Source organism: Penicillium mononematosum (genome assembly GCF_028829835.1).
Source record: "Penicillium mononematosum strain IBT 11891 chromosome Unknown utg000001l:1.0-4488741.0:1.0-4491989.0, whole genome shotgun sequence".
Taxonomy (NCBI): Eukaryota; Fungi; Ascomycota; class Eurotiomycetes; order Eurotiales; family Aspergillaceae; genus Penicillium; species Penicillium mononematosum.
Window position 1 is genome coordinate 1,769,251 of NW_026643271.1, and position 16,807 is coordinate 1,786,057.

Sequence of the window (16,807 nt, forward strand, 5' to 3'; positions counted from 1 at the left end):
TACATGACCCAGGACAAGGATGTTGAGGGATGAACGGGTTCCGCTGCTCAAGGCGCGAGGCAACCACGCAACCTTGTCAGACCACAGACCACCTATAATGGTGTAAGCGGCTTTAGACGAAGAAACCTCCATGCTTTGCATCATCGAAGATCAATATTTCCGATAGATTTCAGAGGAGGATCCAACTATAGTATTCAAAATGTCACCCTAGCATATAGTCATGAGATCGACGACTTCGCGGCTGAATAGAGGGCTGGGCGGCATCATGTGATCCGGATATATCCGATGCTGACTGCAGTCTTACACGTTCTTCGTCATCTCCATGGATGTCGCAGATGCAGGAATCCGAATCTGAGACTCACCTCCTTTTCAGCTTACGGGAGACAAACGGCCAATCAGCCTGTAATAAAACATATCCTTGCAGGGTTATAGTTTCGAGCCTATTCCATTAACACGTTTTTTACCGCATGACTCAAAAGGCCGAGGCTTGGCCTTCATGATCATCCTTCTACCCCCGCATACGCTTTGACATGGGTGGATTCAGCGGTGATCGATGATCGATGATTATTGTCAGATTTGGGTGGGTTTTAAAATCCGGGGGCTGTCCTACACTATTTCTAACATGCCTTTACCACTGCCTTAATCTATGTCGGTGACGTCTCAACCCACAAATGTAATAATATGGCGTGTTGCCTGTAACTTGACCGGGTGCTAGGATCCCCGTTAGCGCCTTAGTGCTGACGGGTGGTCCAATGTGGCCGTCCTTGGACAAAGCCACAAGCTCACTTTGGGTTTGATCTGCAGTTGTGCTCACCCCACGGGGGGAGTTTGATCTCGTTTTATATTCTGTGGGGTAACCAATCTTCCCCCCCAAACTTTTTTTTTTTTTGAATCGTAAGATCTGAGATCTCCTGTATCTGAAAAGCTACCAAAAAGCTCCCCATCATGGAAGAAAAGACGTCTAAGGAGGCGCCTCCTCACTATGAGCATGTGGTCCAGGCCAATAAAGCAGAGCTGGATGAGGCGGCCAACGCTGATGCGCCTGAGCGCCGCCAGGCTATCGGTATCAATATCGTTCAGAATCCGTTGATGGTAAGCCTACAACTGAAACCCCCAGTCTTTGGTAGTCACGTCGAGCATGAAAGCTGACTTTGACTTTGTGTATATAGCGCAGCTCCAAGCAGCAGGCTATGATTGATGCCCGTGCCTATGCCGAGTCACACAACATGAGTGAGTACGCCGACCTATTTGGTCGAGCTGCTGTGATTGCGCGGAGCCCCAACGACTTCCCGTCGGCTACCGAGATTGACGAAGAGGAGCGCGCCGCGCTTACATACGAGAGGGACCATAAATGGCATGGTCCGAAAATGCTCTGGTACTCAATCGGTCTGTGTGCTGTCGGAGCCGCCACACAAGGATGGGATCAGACTGGATCTAACGGTGCCAACCTGTCCTTCCACGAGGAATTCCATATTGACGGCAAAGGAACGGATGAATGGATTGTGGGAATCGTCAACTCTATCATCTTCTTGACCGCGGGTCTCATGTGAGTAAAGCACCGGTGAAGAACATTTTCCTTCTATCCTTTGTGACTGACCTTGTACATAGTGGTGCTTGGATTGTCGATCCGCTTAACCACTATCTGGGCCGACGAGGTGAGATTTTCGTCACTGCTCTGTGTCTCACTGCTACGCCAATTGGCTCTGGTTTTGCACAGTCATGGCAAGGTCTCTTCGCTGCGCGATTTGTGATGGGTATCGGCATTGGGGCAAAGAACGCTACGGTGCCGATCTACTCGGCTGAGATGGCTCCGGCCCGGACTCGAGGTGCTCTTGTTATGTTCTGGCAACTTTGGGTCGTAGCTGGTTAGTATCGCTCATCCCTTCGTCGAGAAACGTGGCTAACCTTTAGCGCAGGTATTTTCTTGGGCTTTGCTGCCAATGTTATTGTCAAAGACGTCAAAGACATCGCTTGGCGTCTCCAACTCGGTTCCGCGTTTATCCCATCTTTCATCCTCGGTGCTGGAATATATTTCTGCCCTGAGTCTCCTCGCTGGCTTATGAAGCATAACAGACATGCTGAAGGATTCAACTCGATGTTGCGCTTGCGAGCTCATCCAATCATTGCTGCCAGAGACTTCTATTATTCATACGTTATCTACGAAGAGGAACTCAAGGAGGCTCGTGGCGCGGGCTATTTCTCTCGTCTGTGGGATTGTTTCGCCGTTCCGAGGATCAGACGGGCGAACTATGGTGCCTCGACGGTCATGATTGCGCAACAAATGTGCGGTATCAACAGTAAGTTGTGTCTCGCCCAGTGAGAGTAGCCACCGCTAACACCTTTTAGTCATTTCTTTCTACAGCTCAACCATCTTCCGAGACGTCGGATACACAGAGGACCAGGCCTTGTATGCCTCTCTTGGCTACGGTGCTATCCAGGTCGTGGCCACCATTCCTACTTTATTCCTGATTGATACGAAAGGCCGAAGAACCCTGACGTTAATTGTGAGTCGGTTCGGAATTTATTGTGGAATATTACTGACTATTTTTCTTACAAAGACATTCCCCTTCATGTGCATCTTCCTGCTAGCCGCTGGTCTCTCTCTTCTAAACAACACAGATAATCATGCCGCGATGATTGCACCGGTTGCCTTGTAAGCTTGACCATTTCCACTTTGTCTGAGCATAGACTGATTGATGTCTTCGATTAGGTTTGTGTATCTATTCACTATTGCCTACTCCTTAGGTGAAGGACCAGTCGCTTTCCAATACTCCGCTGAGGTATTCCCGACCATTCAGCGAGAGCAAGGAATGGCGTGGGCTGTTTGCATCAACAACACTTTTGGTGGGTATTCCGGGCATCTAATCCACCGAACATGCCGTTAACAAAATCCTCTGCAGCTGGCGTCCTTAGTCTGACTTTCCCTCGAATGATGACTGTAATGACCAAAACCGGTGCATGTAAGTTGACAACTTCTGGAACGTGGTGTTCAGATTGCTAACCCTCGCGTTAGTTGGCTTCTATGCTGGTCTTAACCTCATCGCATGGTTTATGATTTTCTGCTTTGTGAGGGAGACCAAGCAGCTAACTCTAGAGGAATTGGATCGTAAGTTGGAGTTATGGATTTCCGTGACAATATATACTAACATAGGTTACAGAGGTTTTCTCAGTGCCGACCAAGAAGTTCATTCACTACGAACTGACTGTGTGGCTTCCTTGGTGGATCAAGCGATATATCTTCAGACAGAATATCGAACGACCACCACCAATCATTGCACTGGGCGACCGGGTCAGATAAATGCTGACGGAGTCGTACGTCTACGTACTGGATATCTTCACACTGCGACTGCTGGTTGGGGTTGATACTCTTTCTATCACTGGTAAACTGGTTTTTTTATTACCCTACCTTATGAGGTAGAGTTGAACTACATGACAACTGCAATAATCCCGGTCGTTACATATGCAGAATACATTTCTAGTATCGTTCCATGACTACGTCCCAAGAGTGAATACATACCTACCTAAGAAAGTAGGAAGGGGGACAAGATCTATATAACCAGACGTCTAAAAAGACCGTCTAAAAACACTACCTGCTATACTTCGTTATATCAACGGTTCTATAGTATCCAACAGTGATATCATTCCTATATCAGGTACATGCAGGCAAGGGCGTAGAGCGTTCTTTGGCAGGAGCGAATCAACACATCTCCAAATATTAAAACCCTTGAAGTCGAAGACGCTCTCCTCCCCATATTCTTCGACTTGTATTTTCATATTCACTACAGTCATGGACCAAACATGGACAGAATGGCAACATATGATCGAAAGCCTCGATGAAGGGCCCGCAAACCCGGGAGCTACAAGCTCGCAAATACCATTTTCACCATTTTCACTCCCAGCTCCCCCGCCCAACATTCCACTGATCGCGCATCTTGAAAGCGTCCATCATATCTTCCTACATGCGCTAAAGATTGATGTACGTTCATTGGTTTGGCCATCGGCCTGGTTCCCAGGGGATGAGCGACTATGCCCCTTATCGCTCGAGCCTTGGCTTGAATTCCCTCAACTCCAAGAAGCGACATGGAAGAAAATCTGCAAAGCGCCCGAATTGGTTAATAGATGGGTCTTTCCCTCGCGAACCCCTATGAAATACACTGCTCATCACCTGCAATGGTACACGGTGCATTCGGAAGACACTCTGAAGCAATTTGCACACAGAACACTGGACGATTTCCTCGCGATGATTATTGATTTTATGGGGCGTGAGGACACACTGCGATACGATTTTAGCGTCCGCGGGCGACTGAAGTTCGACCGCCCCAGTGATTGCTGCGTTTCTGTTACGAAGTTTGAATTCCAAGAGCCAGCGTACGCAGTCCTGTACATTCCATCCTTTTGTCTGACTGTGCCCGAACTGGTCGCAGGGTTGCGCACGACATCACCGGTAGAGGCCTTGGACAAGGAACCCAATACATTTGAGGAACATGCCAGTAACATGGTGATCCGTGCGATCGCCCGACTTTACTCTAGAATGATTTGCTCTGGGCGCCGGTATGGGTATATCTACACAGGAGAGGCCTTGATATTTCTTCACATCACCCCAGAAGACTCTTCCGCTGTCGAACACTACCTCTGTGTTCCTGGTCGAGACGTCGTATCTCATGGTTACGATTCGCGTCCAAACTGGGTTCGTCTTACGGCTTTGGGCCAAGTCCTCGCTTTTGCCCTACAGACTTTAACTGCCAGTCCACCATCGCAACAATGGCAGGATGCGGTCTATCAAACATATCATCCACTCAAAGACGATCACTCAGTCTACATGCCCCAAACCCCGGATGAAATTCGGTTCCGTCCACCAGCAGAGTTCATTTATGAAAACTCAATCTGGCCTGGCTTCTGGCAGAAAATTGTGGGTGATATCATAGTAAGGGTATTTGATGAAAGCCCTACTTCAGAATTCTCCGGGAGGTTGTCAGATGTTTACAAGCCTTACTGTACCCAGGCATGCCTCCGGGGCACCTTTGAAAAGGACATCCTGGATGATAACTGTCCGAATGTTGCTGAGCACGGCACAGCAAAACATCAAATCAGAGCAGAGGAGATCTGCGAGAGAATGAATGAACAGCTTCGGCAGAATCGGTACACAGGATTTCAGCAACTGCACATCATTGGTCGAACCTGCTATCTACTAAAAGCTACGTTGCTGTCTCATGGGTACACGATGTTGATCAAGGCTACTGGCGCCAGCAAGTCCCACAGGATCCACGCTGAATTTCGCAACTATCAGAATCTGATGCCATTGCAGGGATCCCAAATTCCTGTATGTCTTGGGATGTTTTCGCCTAAGATCCCATATTGGTATCATGGAGTTGACATGAGATACATGTTGCTGCTCAGCTGGTCTGGAATCCGAACAGATCAAGATGCCGGTCTCGAAGTGTGTCAATACCTTGAACAGGAGACGCAAAATCTCGAGGGTACACTTCAAGAACATGGAGTTGTTCAGAAAGATGCATCCTTCCGCAACGTACTGTGGAATCCCACATCACAATCCTTTGTGATGATTGACCTAGAAGATTTGAAGTGGCTGAATGGAACTCCAGAGGGTCCGAGAGGCATGGAAGCCAGCAGACTCGATCCAACACAGACTGATGCGGTCTATTGACTGAATACCTTGGAGATGATAAGTAACTTCGGTTTTGGCACTCACAGAAGATATTGTGAGCAGGAATTGGTTTGGAAGAAAAGGCATCGCAAAGAATTCTATATTTATCCTCAACGCTATCTTTATTCTGGGTACCATCTTGGTGCCTGTGAAGTCTTGGATCCTGTATAATATGGTTGCAGTGCGAGAAATCAAACCGAAAATTGAGATCATTCCAGATCAAAAGTCTAGTAGACATCTATTAGCACTCGACGATCATTACCTAGGTAGTCCACACTGGGAATAAACGTACCATATCAAACCAGACACCACCTGCAAAGTTAGACTGGCTTTTCCCTTGATTCTTGAATCCAACACTCTCATAAAATTTCACCAAGTAATCATGCGCAATAAGCACAACCTTGCTCGCTCCAAAGCAACCCCTCCCAAGATGCTCAAGGTACGCCCGGACAAGAGCTCTCCCAACCTTCTTTCCCTGATACTCCGGCGAAATAGCAACAGAGTGAATTGCAACGCTATCACCGTACTTATGATTCCCGATTAACTCATCATTGACAAAGACAGGCTCACCATCCAGTGACCGCCAATTCTCCGGCATTGCCATCGACCCGTCGGTGATACGAGTATAAGGAGAGCGGACTGCAATGACATGTCCAATGAGCGTAGGTGAATCTGGATCTTGTTCATTCTCAACAAAAAGTCCCAGACATAGCTCCGGGCATGCTCCCAGGCGATAGCAGAACTTGCACCGTGTCAGAAGAAGAAATCCTGGGAACTACTCATTTGGCTCGGCTCTGGCTCTGGCTTACCTTTTCCTCTGAGCATCGCTCCGCCTCTGTAAATGCTTCTTCGACGGCTACACAGATCTTCACGTCGTCCTTGCTCAGAGTCCGAGTGAAGGCATTGGATCCGCCGAGGCCCGGGATATGGATGTTGGTCTTGTGCATGGTGTGATGCTTAAATTAAGTCGTGAGGATAGGTAATAAATTGTAATAGGAGATATGAAGACAATCTAACATGCGAGTCAAGAGGATAGAATCAATTGCCCTTCAAATGAGTCAAGGCCATCTCTATATATCGGCGGGTGGAGTATGACAGACCGGAGTATTCGGACCGGAGTGTTCGGCGTGGAACCCCCGGGGGACGACCTCCAGAGTCGATCAGTACGGAAAATGTGAAGTCCGGAGAAAAAGTGGACATTTAACCTTATTGATTTCATGCGTTAATTGGAGATGATCGAGAGTCTGACGCCCTATTAACTACATGTACACCGCTACTGTGGAGGAGTGGATCTCATACACTATATTGTGGTCAATGCTGGCTTCCGTATATCATTCCCTAGAACTCGTGTTACCTACTATATACCTCAGGTATATCTGAGGCAAGAAAATGCCCTTGAAGTTTTTCTTTTGTTGTTGGGGTGCCATTGTTGACAAGATCAGGAACTATGTAGTCTTACACTTGTCGGAGATGAGATAATGTACAAATTGAACTGCTAATAATACATACTGTGGCTTCCAGTCATTCATAGTTTCGCCAACAAGGACTCGACAAATGTGCGCAGTCCATCCAATGACACATCCTCCTTCACGTCCAGCCGACGGCATTGCACTTCCAAGGTCTCTTTCTTCTTCCATCCATTCCCAACAACAACAATAATGGGGTATCCAATCAAGTCTGCATCGCCAAGTTTCCAGCCCATACCCTTATCCCGGTCATCAAGGATAACATCGAGGGGCGCCGCGGTATCGCCGGTAAGACTATCATACACCTGATCCGCAACGGTCTCCAGCCCCTTCCCTGAGACCACCACAATCTCGTAGGGCGCCATAGCACGCGGCCAATTGAGTCCCTTGGAATCAGCGAGTCGGTTCGCCACTGCAGAGATCATACGCGAGACGCCGATACCATGGCATCCCATCTGCATGGGCACGATCTGTTCTTTGGCAGAAGATTTCACATCTAGCTCCGAAGATCCCTCCAGAAGAGCAGAGTTGACAGAAACGGACGCATTGAGGACTTTGCTGTACCGCGTTCCTAGGTGGAATGTGTGTCCTAGTTCCACGGCCGAGTGGCTGGTTAACGATCCATGTGCGCACTGCGAGCACCGGTCTCCGTCATGCACGCGAACAAGGCTGAGTTTGTTGGAAGTCCCAGGGAATCGGTCCAGCTTGGAGTAATCTATATCCGAGGCTGCGCAGCCCACTTGCTGGAGAAGATCACTCAGCGGTGGACGCTGGTATACCCGGACCTGTGAGTCGTATAGATCCAATACACGCGGCTTGTGTGCGGGGGACTTGTGTGCCTTTACGTGGGCGGTCCATCGTTCTAGGGGGTTCTCCACGCTCAGATCGAGGTCAATACCAGCGGCAGTCGCCACTGCCTTGACGGCGTGTGAATTAATATGGCGCTCAACGGGCTCTGTCGCGCCGTTCTGCATCGAAAATTTGGGATGCCAGCTCCGCACGATGGTGTTGTTATCATGAGAGATGGCCATCCACATGCCAGTTGAGATTGTGGGTCCACCTTCGACAGGCGCATCATCTGTCTGGAAGCCAGGTGCCGTGTTCTGTTCGGACTCCTCAAAGCTGTGCGTCTTGCCATCTGCGAGTTCTTCGTTATAGACATGGTCACAGTGCGAGCAGCTGACCACTTCGTCCTCGCCCTTCGGACTGATGAAGTGGTACTCATGGCTCAATGAGCCGCCCATATTCCCCGAGTCTGCTGCCGCGACTAGGTAGGGAATCTTGAGTTCATTAAATAATTCTGTGTAGGCATTTTTGACTGCATCGTATGTTTTCAATGCTTCGTTGACACTGTAGTCGAATGTATAGAGGTCTTTCATGATAAACTCTCGCCCGCGAAGCAGGCCCTGTCTAGGCCGGGCCTCATCTCTGTACTTTCGCGCTTCGGTTATGTTAGCCGAGTTTATAAATAAATAAAGAAGCACACTCACAAATTTGATACACCCGTAGAGGCAGGCTCTTGTATGATGTTGTCAGATGCCCCACAAGTGTTGTAATTTCTTCTTCGTGTGTCGGGGCCAGGAGAAATGGAGTGTCCTTCCGATCGTTGAACCGGAATAGCTATGATGTATGTCAGTGACATTATACAAGACATTGGGTATGATCTATGATCAACCTACTTCTGAGCCGTCAGTCAGTCTGCCAGACTGTTTCCAGAGCTCTTGCGAGGATATTGAGGACAAAGAAACCTTGGATGCGCCTAAATTTGCTTTAGTTGCCATCTCATGATAAGAACAGGGTATATCCCGTACCAAGTGAGCTCATATGCTTGTCAATCAGACGCTCTAGCTTATCTTGGACACGTAAACCAAGTGGGAGCAAATGGAAAACCCCAGAATATGCCTGGAATGCCGTCAGAGATATTTACTTGGATAAAAAGGTATGATTGCTCACCTGTCGGAGAAAGCCAGCCCGGACCAGCAAGTCATTGGCATCCTCTAGATCTCTGTTAACATCTGATGATAGCATCGGGTTTCTGGATGGCGTACCCTTTTCACCATCAACGGGCTTCTTGGAGATTCCACCAGTAGGGATCCAGATATTTGAGACACGGCTTCTGCCGTCAACCTATATCGAGTCAGTACTCACTGTCAAGCAGATTCAATAAATCTTTTGGAAGCGCGTACGTGAATATTGCATTGCTGAACTCGCAGGCTCAGCGCTAGCCGCTGCCCGGCTATGCGCCCTGATAGAGGTCGTATCCTAGAAATCATCGATCAAGATGCTTTAAGTCGTCAGAAGCTATAATTTCCGCAATTGACCAGCAGGCTAAACACAAAATAAGTTGTAGAGCAAGTCGAGTGTCCCTTCTCCGATGTTTCTTATCGCGTTGGTCCGAGCGCCCCGATAACCCGCCGCAAAAGATTTCTCCGTTTAATTTTCTTTCCTCCATCATTCAATCCCAAACACAACACAGCATGGCTGCGGGGAAAGGAAAGCGCTCTTCGGGCGCAAATGAGGTTGCTCCTGCGACAAGCACCTCAGCTCCCGCTACTGAAACCACGCCATCCATGCCGGACGAGAGCGCCTTCGCAGGCCTACGACAGAAAATCGAACAGCGTTTGAAGAACCAGAATCAGAGCACCGGGAAGGGCAAGAAGGATAATACCAAGCCATCAGCCCCTGCCGCCAATGCTTCCGCAAATAAAGGAAAGCAATCCCCCGCCAAGCCCGGCCGCCCTCAGGATTCTGCGCAAGGCAAGAAGCGGGATCGCAACGGCGAGGTCATTGCTCGCGAGCAGAACAATGGTGGAATGAACAAGCAAGAAAAGCCTAAGGGTGGCAAGAAGAGCAATGACGACGAAACACTGCGCCAAGAAATTATGGCTATGGGTGGTACTGAGGAGGATCTTGATCTTCTTGCTGGTGTCGACTCTGAGTCTGAGGTTGAGGGCGAGTCCGGCAAGGTTGACGATGATCTTCGGAAGCAGCTCTCTAGCATGTTGGAGGCTGCAGGTCACGTCGTGCCCGAGGATCTTGCAGATGACGAAGTCGAAGAAGACGAACTCGAAGACGACGAAGAGGAAATGGAGAGCGAGGATGATCTCGAGGACAGCGGAGACAATGCAGAGAGCAGCGGGCCGGAATCTGACATTGAGGAAGCCCCTGCTCCTAAGTCAAAGGAGGCTGAATCTGTCGTGCCTAAGGAGTATTTGAAGCTGGTGAGTTGTGGACCAGTCCAGCACCGCAACGCTTTTGCTAACATGATCATTATAGAATGTTCTTCCTCGATCCGATTGGTACAATATCCCTATGCCCTCCGCCGCCGCCGACACGAAACACATGAACGCTTTGCCCCGCCACCTTATGGAGCGCGTTCACGAGCTTGCCAACAAATTGCTGCAGGAAGAAAACGAGGAGTATGCGGCAGCCCAGAGAGCATCTGCTTCTTCTTCCCACAAGTTCTACTCAACCATCATGGCGTCCGGTACCCTGAGCGATAAAATTTCCGCGTTGACTCTTAACATTCAAGAGTCCCCTCTGCACAACACCAAGGCATTGGAGACCTTGATTGGTCTGGGAAAGAAACGTAGTCGTGCACAGGCTGTTGAAGTTCTGCGATCCTTGAAGGATATGTTCGCACAGGGTACATTGCTGCCCAGCGACCGACGATTGAAGTCCTTTACCAATCAGCCTGGGCTCGTCGCAGCATTCCAAGGCGCCGGTGGGCGGTGGAATGAGAAAGACCCTCTCCCCGGTGGCTTGAAAAAGAGCGAACTCATTGTGTGGGCCTTTGAAAACATTGTGAAAGATCAATTCTTCGAAGTCATCAAGATTCTCGAGATTTGGTGCAATGACGAGATCGAATTCTCACGGACTCGAGCCGTCAGCTATGTCTACGAACTTCTCAAGGAGAAGCCCGAGCAGGAGACCAATCTTCTACGACTTTTGGTCAATAAGCTCGGAGACCCGGGCAAGAAGATTGCCTCTCGAGCATCATACCTGCTGCTACAACTCATGCAGTCGCATCCTATGATGAAGCCAATCATCATCAAGGCAGTGGAGGAAGTGCTGTTCCGACCTGGTCAGAGCTCTCACGCCAAGTATTATGCTATCATCACTCTGAACCAGACCATCTTGAGAGTTAAGGAAGAAAAGGTGGCTGCTCAGCTGTTGGACATCTACTTTGGACTGTTCCTCGTACTTTTGAAGCCTTCCCATCAGGGCAAGCCTGCCCCCAAGGGGAAACACAACAAGCATGGAAAAGGACCGAAGGGCAAGGGCAACGACGACGCTGCCAAGGGACAGGCCCAGGACGACGAAATGCGGGAGAAGCTGATCTCCGGTGTCTTGACCGGTGTCAACCGTGCTTATCCCTTCACTGACAATGATTCCGAACGGTATGTCTTCGCTAACATTCTATTTCTCCACGCAACGTACTAACTCCTACTAGCATGTCGAAGCACCTCGACACCTTGTTCCGTATTACACACTCCTCGAACTTTAACACCAGCATCCAAGCCCTCATGCTGATCCAACAGCTCACGGTGTCTAACCAAGTCTCCGGTGATCGTTTCTACCGCACCCTGTACGAGTCCTTGCTCGACCCCCGCGTTGCCACCTCATCAAAGCAATCTCTCTACCTCAACCTCCTGTACAAGTCTCTCAAGAACGATCTGAACGTCCGCCGAGTCAAGGCATTTGTCAAGCGTCTTGTCCAGGTACTTGGCATGCACCAGCCCTCGTTCATCTGCGGCGTTTTCTTCATGATCCGGGAGCTTGAGAAGACCTTCACAGGTCTCTCTGCCTTGGTCGATCAGCCGGAGGAGAACGACGATGACGATGAAGAGGTCTTCCGTGATGTTCCCGATGAGGATGACGAAGAGCCGGAACCTGCTCCTGTTGTCGAAGCCAAGAAGCAGAACAACGTATACGACCCTCGCAAGCGAGACCCCGAGCACAGCAATGCCGACCGGAGCTGTCTTTGGGAATTGCTGCCTTTCACCTCTCACTTCCATCCTTCCGTCTCTCTTAACGCTACCAATCTGCTTGAGCACAACCCCATGAGTGGCAAGCCAGATCTGACTTTGCACACTCTCACTCACTTCCTCGACCGCTTCGTGTACCGCACGCCCAAGGCCAACGCCAGCTCCCGCGGTGCTTCTATCATGCAGCCCCTGGGCGGTGGTGAAACCGCCGACCGGTTGGTGGAGGCAGGCAAGAAGGCACAGAACCAGCTGCCGCTCAACACCGAAGCCTTCTGGAAGAAGAAGGCTGACGACGTTGCCGCGGAGGATGTCTTCTTCCACGAATACTTCACCCGTGTCAACAAGGACAAGGAGAAGGTGCGTTCCAAGAAGAGCAAGGACGTCGATGCCGATGATCACTCCGACGAGGGTCTTAGCGGCGACGAGGACGAGATCTGGAAAGCGCTCGTCGACTCTCGTCCCGAGCTGGAAGCCGACGAGGACAGCGACGACGATCTGGACATGTCCGATTTGGAATCCGCCTTTGGCTCCGACGAAGAAGATGGGGAAGGCGCAGACGAGGACGACTCCGACGGCGGTGTTATCTTCAACGACGAGTCCGATGTTCCTTCCGACGAGGAAATGGCCGAGTTCAGCGAGCCCGAGGAAGCCGCGCCCCCAGCCAAGACCAAGAAGGCGGACAAGAAGCCCTCCAAGGAAGCCGAGGAGGACTCCGACGACTTCGATATGGATGTCTCGGACGACGATGCCTTCATCGACAGCGACGAGGACCTGCCATCGGATATGGAATTGGGGTGAGTGGATCTCGAAGAGCCCGAGAAACCCGATGCTGCGCCCGAGTCGAATCGCAGCAAGCGTCGCAAGCTCAAGCAGCTGCCCACTTTCGCCTCTGCGGACGACTACGCTGCGCTGCTGGAGAACGAGGACCTGGGAATGTAATCTGTTCTTGCACAAAAAAGACTTGGATTATTTCTTACCCCCCGTGGGGGCCAAAATTCAATGTTCCTGTTTTGCATCTGGAGTTACAGGTTGCACACATTCTGCTTTTCTTATTTTTTTTATTTTCATTGTTGTCTATATCTATCCTATCTATCTATCTATTCCGTCCCTGGACGCAGTCAATACAAGCTCTTTGAGAATATGCCCAGGAGATAACAAGGACCAAAACCAAGCCTTACCCCTCTCTCGGCAAAAGTAAGCAGTCTTATAGGACAGTCCTGGGGTCCAATCATAGCGTACAAGATAGAACCTTGGAAATTATACAAAATACGGAATAGCGCTGGATTTGGCTTTTAGCAGTGTTGCAAGGGGTACCTAGTTACCTACAACATACAACATACGGAGTACTCCGTATGAAATGTCTCAAATGTCTAAATATCGCGCATAATAATTTCAGAGGTAACATCGTATTAAACATCCATGGCATCTAAATAAGCTCAAATCTTGTGTGGCTTGAAAGCCCTCAAATCACTCGACACCATACGGAGTACGCCGTGTGGACCTTTGATGCCATCGCTGCGGGTTCGCACGCAAGAACGGCTGCTGGAGCCGAGGCCAGGACGGTTCAATGGTCAAGATTGTCCTTTTGCCGTTTTTGTATGTTGTACGTACTGAGCACGGAGTAGTATTCTGCGCTTTCTTGGATACCGTGCTGGATATGTACAATATGATTGACTGGCTCAGCACTGGAGGCGTTGTCGCATACACCAAAGTCCATATCTGAAGACCTCTGAGAGGCAAGGGGCCTGGGGCCCGGCCAGACCCTGAGTCAGCAACACGTGGGACCCTTGCCTCAGGCAGAAAGATACAGAAAAACGTCAACATTGACAAATTTCCGATCTTTACAGCCAAATCGAGATCGAAAATAAAATCCCTGACAAAATACCGTGTTTCCACTATTCCTGGCTGAACCCATGTTCACGAGGCGTGGTATGCATGGATTCGAATCTTGACGATGGATTCATTCGACAGCCATCCGCATGCGGGGCCGCCACGGTCCACTCAACGCATCGAATAACGCATATGATATGGGGGCGCAACCGACTTTTCCTTAGTTGGGTTTAGGTACATTTTGAAAGTTCCAATCAAATGGCTATGGTATCTCGTTAGGAAAAAGCGGATTCGGGATGCCCGTGGAGTTTTATGTCGAGGGAAAAGACAGAAAGAGGGCACTGCTCGGAGTATATCATAGACTATGTGGATGCACCAAGTCCAGTGGTAATCGATGATGACTTCCAGGGTTCACCTCAGGTCCAAAACACTCTTGGCACAAGTCATAAGCCGTGGCTTGAACGCTTCGCCTATTGCGGCTGATGCTTGGCTGTTGCAACGTCATATCTCTTCTGGTGAATTCGATTTTTTTTTCCCTCTTTTACCGGTTGATGGAAGAATTCGAGTGGAGATCGGAAATGTCGGTATTCTCCAGATATTATTACTCCGTATAGAGGAATTAAATAGATTACGATGCGATGGTATTCGACTATACCAGCTATACCAGCTTCGAGTTTTTTTTATTTTTTTATTGAATTTCTTCCCTTTCTTCCTTTTCTTCTTTTTCTTCCTTTTCTTCCTTTGGTCTCCTCGTCTTCCCCCTCTTCAGTCCTGGGAATTGCGTGCAGTTCAATTACCACCTCAGGTACCCGCATTTGCCCTAATCCGTCCAGCTCTGGTCGCTTCACCTTCCAATACGCCGATCCCCCCCCAGAATTTGATCATTTGACTGTAAGTGTCTGGTCGCTGCATTTGTCTTGGGGCAGAAAAAAAAAAGACAAACACAGAAAAAGAACACAATCCGCTTACGCGCGACCAGTATCGCATCAATTATCCTCTCGAGGAGCATTACATGCATCCGCAGATCTTCAACTCTCCTCTCGACTCCACCGAGTTACAACAAGCGCGGTTCATCCGCTCTTTAACATACGAAAATGGCTGGTCCAAATGAATCGCCGAATCCTGTCAGCTGGGACCATGACCGGGACCACGACAGCCCCGAGCTCTCCGATAAGTCCGAGCAGGATCCCAAGCTGAAGGACTTCGACATTGAGGGGCAGGGTCGCCGCAGCTCGCAGCATCATGTCACTGCCATCGACTCATCGTCTACGACGGAAAGCATTGGTCGCCAGATTGAGCTGGAGTCGGACAACACAATCAAATATCGCACGTGTAGTTGGCAAAAGGTGCGCTTGAAACCGATAAGCAAGTTGGGACCCCATTGACTGATCTTTTCTTTACAGACTGCTGCATTGCTCTTCTCTGAGTACATCTGTCTGGCTATTATGTCCTTTCCCTGGTCATACTCAATTCTGGGTCTGGTTCCCGGTTTAATCTTGACCGTGGTTATTGCCGGCATTGTCCTCTACACTTCGCTGATCACCTGGTATGATATCCTGCGCAATGGCTGCAAGCCCGCGACAAATCGCGGTGTTAATGTTTGTATAGGAGATTCTGTCTGCGACACCCGGAAGTCCGCGACGTTTGCGACATCGGTCAGTATCTGTTCTGGGACTCCAAGATTGCGTGGTGGGCCACAGCAGTCATGTTCCTCCTGAACAACACTTTCATCCAGGGCCTGCACTGTGTGGTGGGTGCCGAGTACTTGAACACGATGTCCAATGGCGCAGTCTGCACAGTCGTCTTCTCATTCATCGTCGCCATCATCTCCTGGATCTTCTCACTGCCCCGAACATTCAGCACGCTGTCCAAAGTCGCAACCCTCTCAGCATTCTTCACCTTCATCTCCGTCATTCTAGCTGCCGTGTTCTCTGCAGTCGAAGACCACCCGGCAGGATACACGCCCGCACTGGGAGAACCCGTTGTGCTCGTCATCCCGGCCAAGGGCACCTCATTTGTCAAGGGCATGAATGCCTTCTTGAACATCAGCTACACCTTCATCGGCCAAATCACCCTCCCCAGTTTCATTGCCGAGATGAGAGAGCCCCGCGACTTCTGGAAGTCCGTGACAGCCGTGACAATCGCCGAGATCATCGTGTTCAGCGTCGTCGGCGCGGTCACCTACGTCTATGTCGGCAACCAGTACATGATTGCCCCGGCCTTCGGCTCCATCGGCGACGACATGTTCAAGAAGGTCTCGTTCTCATTCATGATCCCGACTATCATTTTCCTGGGCGTGCTGTACGCCTCGGTCTCAGCCCGTTTCATCTTCTTCCGTCTGTTCGAGGGCACCCGCCACAAGGGCAACAACACTGTCGTTGGCTGGGCTGCCTGGGGTGGAATCCTTGCCGCACTTTGGCTTGCCGCCTTTATCATTGCTGAGGTCATTCCATTCTTCTCTGGCTTGTTGTCTATCATGAGCTCCCTCTTTGATTCCTTCTTCGGCTTCATTTTCTGGGGTACCGCTTATATCCGTATGCGTGCTGCGGACCACGGACCTCGTTTCTTTATGGTCCGTGGGATTCGCGGCTGGGTCGGATTCATTTTTAATGTCTTCTTAATCCTCGTTGGTTTCTTCTTCTTGGGACCTGGAACATACGTAAGTGATGAGTCCCTTGTCCGGCGTGCTTCGGCTTGCCTTGTTCTTGTCTTCCTCGTTCTCTTGCTAACATACATGTTCCTTCTAGGCTGCTGTTATGTCCGTGGTTACCAGCTACCAAGAAGGGACTGTCGGCGGCGTTTTCACATGTGCTAGCAACGCACTGTAGACCCCCTGCAGGGCGGGGAGTTTGTTACAT

The 16,807-nt window shown here is 49.9% G+C and overlaps 6 protein-coding genes across 6 annotated transcripts; 4 read left to right on the forward strand and 2 right to left on the reverse strand.

The window, feature by feature from the left end:
• Positions 1-945: 945 nt before the first annotated feature.
• N7519_000631 (uncharacterized protein) lies at positions 946-3,298 on the forward strand (the record flags this gene model as incomplete). The annotated part of the gene is made up of 10 exons (XM_057287409.1): positions 946-1,092; positions 1,170-1,546; positions 1,609-1,865; positions 1,917-2,297; positions 2,347-2,504; positions 2,559-2,653; positions 2,711-2,844; positions 2,901-2,960; positions 3,014-3,106; positions 3,159-3,298. The coding sequence occupies 10 exons, from the start codon at positions 946-948 to the stop codon at positions 3,296-3,298; spliced, it is 1,842 nt and encodes a 613-aa protein (XP_057153492.1).
• Positions 3,299-3,787: 489 nt separating this feature from the next.
• On the forward strand, positions 3,788-5,665 carry N7519_000632 (uncharacterized protein; the record flags this gene model as incomplete). Its single annotated transcript, XM_057287410.1, has 1 exon — positions 3,788-5,665. One exon carries the CDS (start codon positions 3,788-3,790, stop codon positions 5,663-5,665), a length of 1,878 nt encoding a protein of 625 aa, XP_057153493.1.
• Positions 5,666-5,874: 209 nt separating this feature from the next.
• N7519_000633 (uncharacterized protein) lies at positions 5,875-6,612 on the reverse strand (the record flags this gene model as incomplete). The annotated part of the gene is made up of 3 exons (XM_057287411.1): positions 5,875-5,892; positions 5,958-6,407; positions 6,475-6,612. 3 exons carry the CDS (start codon positions 6,610-6,612, stop codon positions 5,875-5,877), a joined length of 606 nt encoding a protein of 201 aa, XP_057153494.1.
• Positions 6,613-7,190: 578 nt separating this feature from the next.
• N7519_000634 (putative proline--tRNA ligase AIM10) lies at positions 7,191-9,404 on the reverse strand (the record flags this gene model as incomplete). Its single annotated transcript, XM_057287412.1, has 7 exons — positions 7,191-8,572; positions 8,622-8,751; positions 8,811-8,890; positions 8,943-9,033; positions 9,085-9,128; positions 9,180-9,258; positions 9,318-9,404. 7 exons carry the CDS (start codon positions 9,402-9,404, stop codon positions 7,191-7,193), a joined length of 1,893 nt encoding a protein of 630 aa, XP_057153495.1.
• Positions 9,405-9,608: 204 nt separating this feature from the next.
• On the forward strand, positions 9,609-13,058 carry N7519_000635 (RNA-binding ribosome biosynthesis protein MAK21; the record flags this gene model as incomplete). The annotated part of the gene is made up of 4 exons (XM_057287413.1): positions 9,609-10,352; positions 10,408-11,531; positions 11,585-12,913; positions 12,971-13,058. The coding sequence occupies 4 exons, from the start codon at positions 9,609-9,611 to the stop codon at positions 13,056-13,058; spliced, it is 3,285 nt and encodes a 1,094-aa protein (XP_057153496.1).
• Positions 13,059-15,043: 1,985 nt separating this feature from the next.
• Positions 15,044-16,777, forward strand: N7519_000636 (putative neutral amino acid permease; the record flags this gene model as incomplete). The annotated part of the gene is made up of 4 exons (XM_057287414.1): positions 15,044-15,295; positions 15,353-15,495; positions 15,558-16,608; positions 16,697-16,777. 4 exons carry the CDS (start codon positions 15,044-15,046, stop codon positions 16,775-16,777), a joined length of 1,527 nt encoding a protein of 508 aa, XP_057153497.1.
• Between the last annotated feature and the right edge of the window lie 30 nt (positions 16,778-16,807).